General features: G+C 35.9%; 1 protein-coding gene across 2 annotated transcripts in view; it reads left to right on the forward strand.

Annotated features, from left to right (window-relative positions):
- Positions 1–8,160, forward strand: part of LOC131031069 (uncharacterized) — a 59,103-nt gene extending 50,943 nt beyond the window's left edge. For both annotated transcript variants that reach the window (XM_057962092.2, XM_057962091.2), the window contains one exon: positions 6,307–8,160. In XM_057962092.2, coding sequence (XP_057818075.2) covers positions 6,307–7,923 — 1,617 coding nt within the window. In that variant the 3' untranslated portion in view covers positions 7,924–8,160. The remainder of the gene's footprint in view (positions 1–6,306) is intronic.
- Positions 8,161–8,942: the final 782 nt, after the last annotated feature.

Genomic DNA, 8,942 nt, shown 5'->3' on the forward strand with positions numbered 1-8,942 from the left:
TTTTATAGCTACTATTCCAGCTTTAAGAAGTCTTTGGACAAGGAAAATACATGATATATGGATTTATTCAATATATTGCCAGTTGTTATATGAAAGGTATTATAATCAAAATATTATATGACTGATTGTACATTAGCAAATTCCTTTTTGAACTTGGCCCTCCTATGTGCTACCTGGAGATTATGTGCCAGAACATCTCAACCCTTCCATAAAGGGTTGTGGAAGCATGCCTGACTATTTAAAATATACCACAGTGATCTGCACCATTTAATAGATGGTCATGGCTCTCTTTGTGCCTCCACAACTTTTCAATTTTAAATTTGGTGGAAACTATCTTTATTGCGTACCATGGCATCTTGAATGAAGGTATAGGTATGCTTGATAGCCAAGATTCTAATCTCAACTGTTTATTTTTCTGTTGTACATGCTTCTTATGGTTCCCTAACAGATATTGTCCTATGTGCAAGCAAAATGGTAGCTTTTCAAGACAATGTATGGAAGGGCTATTTATGTGTATGCCGCTGAAAACCCACAAGAGAGCAATTTTGAAAGGAGATAACAATGGATCTCATTTATTATAAGTGTGGGGGGTGCTATCTTTATTGTGTACCAAAGCATCTTGAGTGAAGGTGTAGGCAAGATATACACTCAAGGTTCTAATCTCAATAGTCAATAGATTATTTCATTGTTGTATATTTTTCTATGGTTCCCTAACATATATTGCCCTATGTGCAAGCAAAAAGATAGCTTTCCAAGACAACAAATCCAAGGGGCTATTTACATTTATGTCACCAGAACCTGACTAGATGAACTTGGAATGAAGCAACAATTTATCTCAATTTTTCGTAAGTATGGTGGACATTATCTTCATGGTGTTTCAGACATTTTTAGTGAGCCTATAGGTGTGTTTCATACCCAAGGATCTAATCTCAACTGATTATTTCTCTGCTACACATGCTTCTTGTGGTTCCCTAACACATGTTTCCCTGTGTGCTAGCCAAAGGGTAGCTTTTCAAGAAAACATATACGAGGGTTCTTAAAACGTATGCCACTGAAAACCACAAGATAGCAAACTCAAAAGGAGACAGTAATGTATCTCATTTCTAAATGGTAGTTCAACAATACTTGCTAGACTCGTTAATCTTCCTAAAGAGATTATTAAATAAATTGGAAATTCAATTTAACAGGATTGCGAAATCTAAATGATTGCAAGGGTTAACCAAAGACCTTGATACAAGGACAACACTGAACTACCTGTCTCTCACCAACGCAACCACAAAATCCATTCGTATTGCACCCTTGTACTTGCAACCAATGATAAACCTCTTCCAAGTCCACCCACACATTATTAGTTCGAGTTAGTCTAAACAAAATAAATGCATTAAATTACAAATAACATAATAAAGACAATAATCATATTCGATAATATTAGCTTAAGTTTACAACTAGCACATTCACGCACGCACAAACACACACACACACACACACACATTGTCCATATAACAAAGTCCAGAACTCCACCCCTAGTCCAAATTACATCTGTGCTAGGGTCATACAAAAGTATTAAGATGGTTTTTCTAGGGGCTATGACAGTTTGATGCAATCAAGAAATATTACATACTCTTCTATGGCTTTCAGTCATATCCCTATGGTATCCTAATATTTTTGTCAAAACATTTTGTTAGATTTTTCACATGTTTCCAACTGATGTTTTTCCCATCATATAATAAAATGTTACAGATTTTAAGATATTTTGTCAAACTTGTTTTCCTCTCCTTAACACTAGCCTTAGTGACAACTTGCTTCAATAACTGCACCTTCTAAGCTTTTGCCTGGGTCTTGCCACAACTTGAAAAAATGCTTATGCAAAAAAGCAAGTGAAATATATCAGCTTGCAATTCTTAACAGTTAACAGCAACTGAATTTAAACTAATAATCTCCAAATTAGGAAAGAAAATCATGTAAACTCAGTTTCAAACTTTCAGATCAACATTAACCAAACAACTCAGAATCAATGAGCAGTTTCAACATATCATGTCAGTTGGTATTCAGTTTCATACAATTCACCAGTTTGACCTCATTTGCCTCTATGCACATTTAGGTAATGTTCAGGCATTCTTTTACAACAGAGACAAACTGAATACATATAATAATCAGTTCATTTGTTCATACTGGTGTAAATGCTGTATTAGATGTATAAGTGCTTGACATAAGATTCACAGGAGCAGAGTTGATTGACCCTAAATCCTTCCGCACAATGTCCCCGACCTGTGGTAATGTTGTCAATGACTGAATTTGGGTGCTTGCATTTAGAGGTGCAAGCACAGCTCAATGTTATGCTATGCGCTCTCAAACACCAAATGAGCACTGGCCTATATTCGATCTGCTTCTTCACTTGCGTCCAACTACAACTAATATGAACTCCATGACCCATAATGACAAGCTATGCAATTCTCCTGAAGCTGTTGCAGGATCCACTACTCCTAATGTCTCTCTGTAGACTCCCATGTTACTCTGATCCTGTATAGAAATGTGGTTCAGGCAAGGATCAGATTGATGATACAAGAATGAATAACCGAGCAAGGATTGAACAATGAAATGGTTAATAGTAATACGAGCAGGTGTTGAATTTCGTGATCAGATTAACAATAATGAGCAGGAAATAATAATGCAGTCACAAGAATCAAAGCACACAAATAGAAAGGGCACACAACACAAGTTTACCCTGGGAAAACCTCCCTCTTGGAGGTGAAAAACCCAGCAACAAGATCCAAGTTTATATTAGACAATATCAGCATACAACTTTGCTTACTGCACTTGAAGCAACATATAAATAAGAACAGTAGACTGAAGATTCCAAACTAGGGCACAAGGAATAGCTTGATAGACTTATCTGCACTATCGAGATTTGCTGTTTGCTGTCATGCAGATCATTCACAGAGCATAGGAGTGAATTTGCTGACTGTGGATATGATTCGCTGCCACTGAGACAATTCGCTGTTCCTAGGAATGAATTGCTGACACAAGAAGATAGTTCGCTGCTCTTTGAAGGCTTGTTCACATAAGGCTAGCAATGAATAATATATGTCTATTGTGTAGAATGAATCTTGTTTATATACAAGATTCATGTTTAAGTCTTCTAAGTCGGCTTTAACCAATTCTTTATTTTACATATTTTACTTTGCACTTTGGTGCCCAATTTGAGGCCTACATAACTTGCAATTTGTGCCACGTTATCTTTTGGACCCAGCCCTATTGCTTGTCCACACGTTACATTTGGGAATAGGACCCAGCCCTATAGACATCAATTGCTTAAACTACACGTTACATGTGAATAGGACCCAGCTGAGTCTCCACGTTACATCTAGAAGAAGGGGCCAGCTGAGTCTCCACGTTACATCAAGAAGAAGGGCCCAGCCCTATAAGGATTTGAATCCTTATTTATTTTCTTCACTAAGTTGCAATAAACTAACAGCAGGGGTTATGTCCCACCAGGTGTACGAATCTCAGGTTTGCATCTGAGCACCATAGGCATTTGTTTAATGCAAGAACAATGGAATTACTTCCATGCCTCTTCCTTTCGGAGTACCTGTATAAATACATGAATTGGGCAAGGTCGGCCCAGCCAGGGAAACTGGCACAAACAAACTAGAAAAGGTCGGCATAAAATTGCTGATGACAATTAATTAATAATTACCATTTATACTTAATTTTATTTAATATTTAATTAATAGTTATTGCTTATTTAATAAAATAGTTTACCATAAAGATGGGTGCTACATAGCACCGTAGTCAAGTTAGGCTGGCTGACCAGCCTTAACTTGGGCTCATTAAGTAGAGAGAGAGAAACAAGCATATTCACAAAAAAGTAAGCATATGACATGACAGGAGATCACTAGGCCAAGATGATGCCTAAATCAGATGAATCTTCTAGATTATCTGTTTGTAACACCTTATTTTGTTCATTCAGATTATGAAGATACAAAATAGACAAAGGGTTTTATAGGCAAAAAATTCTTTATTCAATAGGCAGGATACAATAGTTGAGATAGACTGCTCATAAAAATCCCATTAGATGATAGCTTAACAGTTATGTTTAGCCTCATGAGTCATTAAATGATAGTTTTTGTTCATAATTTCTTAAATACTAAAAAGTTTACTTTTGTTGACCCACCGACAGATGATCATTTATGGTGATTCATAAGTCCAGTGTTTTGGCTGGGGTGTTAAATGACTAATTTAGATGATTTATGCACATTAGCATAGGACCAAATAGATATAAGTACAAATTGTAGCTTACAATAAGATCCCAAGTACATTAAAATAGACTATAATTTATCGCTGAACCAGGCATGATGTATGATAGGTTTCCATGTATTTGTTAATTCCTTTGCTCAGAAAGTTACAGCTAAGTGAAATTTCATATGGAATTTCTGAAACAGCTTCGTGCTGTTCATGACTTTTTTTGTCAAAATAAGGATGACTTTAGCATCATTATTGTGTGTAAATAATTGTTATTTAATATTTAATATTATCCATTTTCTTCCTCATCAATCAGTATATGGAACTACTCAAGATGTGTCCCAATTGTTTTTTCCGGCTAGTACATACGTCCTGTGGATATTTTTGTTTTGCCACTTCTTTTATAGAAAATTTTATCACAGTTTTTTCCCTTTCAACTTAGCTCTATGGTTGGCTTGAACCAAATAATTGCATTGGCATATAATGACTTCACCTGAACATGCATTTAGAATCATAATTGAAGCATGGAAGAAGGGATTACTCGTTATTCACTAGCATCTGGAACATCATAATTGATGTTTGAATTCTATCCGGGACTCTAGGGTTCAGCTGTTTCACATATAAAATTGTTTCCCTGGTACTGGTGTAGTAATTGATGTTTGAATTCTATGAGAATGCATCCACTATGGATTTCTGGTCTAATAATTTTCACAATTGATTAGAAGAGATATTAAAATAATGATAGTTCTTTTGTGGTATTTAGAAGAGACATCTTACAGTTTTTCTGTTCACCAATATAAGGCATGGGATTCTGCCATATAGAATCAATATCAAGATGTAAAATTGATTGGAATGAATTTATTAGATCAACTTGTAGGATTATTTTCTATGAAATATAATTGTTAACTGGGAGAGTTTCCCCTCTAAGCTCCTGTCTCTGTGATCAAGTGCATGTTCTTGTTCCTCTTAAATAACAGCAGTCTCTTTGTCTGTCTTTTGCCTCATGAACATTAACAATCTTATATTCTATTCTATTCTTGTTTTTATATCAATTATGACAGCTAGTATGACTTTCCTTGTGTAAATTTTGTTTGTTATGGTACATTCATTTTCACATGATTCAACTTAAGAATAATGAGGTCTTTACCATTTATGTGATTTCATTACACTACCTTTATAAAAGATCTATTTCCCAATATCTAATCCAGTTTTTGAGTTGGCCCAAACTATTGCGAGTTTGAAGCTGCATGCATAATCATGGTGATGAACCAACATCCTTGCAGTTGGAGTGAAAGCAAGATGATTGATTATTTTTCATTGCATCTCTATTCTATTTACTAATTTTTGTACATGTGACTGTATGACAGAGACTCACTGGATGTTATTGCTACAAATTTTGTTAATTTTTGCAAGGATCTGCCAATAAAAACTTGAGAATGTTTGTGTGTTAACATGTTTAACATATAAGCGCTTTTTCTCAAGAAATGTGAGAAAATTATGTAAACCTGATGTTGTGTATAGGTTTGATTCTTTGTTTTGATTGGTTGCATTTAACAATGTGTTTTTATTCTTGTAATTTCTGCACTTGGTATGGTAAAAGGATATTTCTTCAGCTTCGTTCTCCTCTTCAAGAAAGGATCTATGCACTCCTTTTCTGTTAACTTCTGGCATGATTGTAATTTACTGAACATAGTAAAAGATTTTTTAATTTTCTCTATTGGGTGAGCTTAGCTGATTTCATTTGCAGTAACTCAAGTTGTCATGGACAATGGTTTCCTGAGTATTATAAATGAGAATCTTTTGTTCATAAACAGTTGTTTTCCTGTGAGATTCATTTCCTGCAGTGCCTTTTAAAAACTTCTGATTTTATTTTTTAAGACTATTTATTTTTTGTTGTATGTTTGATTGTTTACTTGTGTTTAGAATCTTTTTTTTTGTCTATGCTTTGGGGAATGGCCAAATGAAGGAAACAAATAATTGCACATTGCATATTAAATTCTAAATACTGTTTATTCATACAAAATTTTTCTTCTTACATTGGAAAATGGATTTCAAACTTTGCAGGTTCAACAAATTGCTCGGTCTTTTCGAGATAATTGGATGCCTCATCCCATAAAGATCTTAAGAAGCAATGAGAGATCGATACCTAGTGAATCTGGGATAACAGTCAGTGATCACCCCAACAACAGGAGTAAGTTCACTGCCAAGCGTCAAAAAAATTTCTTTCCAAGAGACACAGATGCAATAGATTGTACCAGTCAAATATCCCCAGAGCCAGAAAATTCTGCATGGCGTCCTGTTACTCGGTCAGACGAACATGAGGTCAGCCATGATAGTCATGACAATTTTCCAGTACAAGATAGCACCAAGAAACTGAGTGAAGAGCATATTTCGGGCCAGATGAAAGGGATGAGGCCTAGAAAGAGAAAAAGCCGTTGGGATCAACCAGTAGAGTCAAACGTACACCAAGTTTTCTCGCAAACGACCTTGGCGAGTGAGGAAGGAAAAGTAAAGCAGGGGAAGGAATCTGACTCTCTCATCTCTCCCTCTGAGAGAGCGAATACTCCTGGAGCAAGGCAGGATGCTTTGACAAAAGGATTCAGATTACCTTCTGAGGAAAAGTCTGTGACCATAGCTGATAAAAATGTTCCTTTTACAGACCCTATGTGTCAGTCTGCCCCACCTTCTCATCAAGACATGCCTATGTTAAATGGGTCTAACACACTTGTAAAAGAACAATCTTCTTTTCAATCTGCCATGCAACAAGCCACACAGTTGCCTGGACATTCACATTTTTGCTTGGGCTCCAAATCCACACCCTTGTGCCCGACAGTTATGCCTTCTGCACAACCTTTCACGATGGGTCATCCCCAAGGAAAAGTTGTGCTAGGATTTGCAGTAGGGAAGTCCCATGGGTGTATCCTGCCACATATGCCACTTTCATATGGTATACCTTTATCACTTCTGGAGCAACTGGGAAGAACACCTAATGCAAAAGTTGGTAGTGTGGTCCAGCCATTGTCACCTCCTACGTTACATTGTGAATGGAATAGCAACTCAGTAGCAGCACCTATGCTGCCAAATATTTCTTATCGACCCTTTATAGGGCAGTCTGTAGTTGGAGGGTTCCCTCATACTCTGCATCATCAAATGCGGCCATCTAACATGCCATTAGCAATGCAAGCGGCTCATTTATTACAAAGTGGGAGACGGCAACCTTTGGAAATGCATCCAAGAGAGCTTTTGGGGCAGCATATATCTGTTAATCCAGGCTATGTGCAGTCAGAGCCACCTGTACCAGGATTGTCACCAAGAGTGTCTTCCGTGAATCCTCAAAACAACAATCGGCCAGGAAGAGGAAGAAACAAGACAACACATGGCCAAATGTTGAAGCCATTAAAGAGGCAATGGAAAAATCCAAAGTCTAATTTTCGGACATTCTCAAAATTCAATGGGAACTCTGATAGAAAATATAAGGATTGTTTTCATCCAAGAAAACCATTATCATTCAAGTCTACGTGGAAAGGTAGATTTTCTTCTCATCTTCATGCCGATCAGAACCTACAACATTTGCCAAATGGAAACATTCTTGATTTAAAAAACGAGCAGCAAAAGTTAGAGAATATGAACAGTGCAAATTTCTCGAAGGGTGTAAGCAATAATTTTCCTACATTTAATTGAAACAAATACTTTTCCATTTGTTACCCGAGCAACTTGATGTTGCTATATATCTTATTCTCATTTTTATAAACATGACAGCCTTTGAATTCAAAGCTGTTTAAATGACAACCAATATTATTGGGTCTGTATAGCATCATTTGGAAAGTAGTCATTTAAAGAATGTTTGTGAATTTTCTGAGTTTGGAGTCAAATCAAAAGCTGGCGTTAGCATGATTGCTACTGCAGTATATTTCTCAAGTTTTGTAAATATTGCAGTTGATAACAAATTTATTACATTCCTCAAGAATTTATTTAATTCAAATGTTGCTGGTTTCTGAAAACAATTTCAGCAATGGTCCAGGTAAGTTATCTAGCTGTCCACCTCTATTCTCCATTCATCAAAGGTCTTTTTGTTACAGGTCTGATCGACACAATTCCTTCCGTAAATGGATTAGCTCTTAACTTTTTAAGGGTTGTCAATTTCTATGTCCACTATATTACTTATATGTATCTGCACTTATTCACTGCAGTGCAGAATCTCACGAGTCAATAGAAGAATCATCTATATTGTATGTTTTCATGCCATATTTACAGAGATAATGAAGTAAGGTTCTATTACCTATATGCCTTTCAATTTTTTTTTGAATAGGTTTTAAAGAATTGTAAATAACCTACTTATTATATTTTTAATAAGTACTAAGATTGAAATCTTTTGTGCATTTTCAGTGTCTGGTTGTCCATGCAAATCTTGAGATTGATGAAGATTCTGTGAGAGTGTTGGATAGAGCGAATTTGCAAATATATTATATTGGTTAATGGGTAGGCTTTTCTGCACTGTAAGATGCTTTTGCAATCCCCTTATCTCATTCAATTTTTGCGATCCCCTTAGTCTCTTTAAAGTTAAGTCAGTCATTATAATATTTAGATGAACTGCAAAAATTGTTTAGCTATCAAAATTTAAGGGGACATAAAATGTCAACTTTTATATATATGATGATTACAATTTTCAAGAATTACCTTGCAAGCATTCTCCTGCTTTA

Source organism: Cryptomeria japonica, chromosome 5 (genome assembly GCF_030272615.1).
Source record: "Cryptomeria japonica chromosome 5, Sugi_1.0, whole genome shotgun sequence".
Lineage (NCBI taxonomy): Eukaryota > Viridiplantae > Streptophyta > Pinopsida > Cupressales > Cupressaceae > Cryptomeria > Cryptomeria japonica.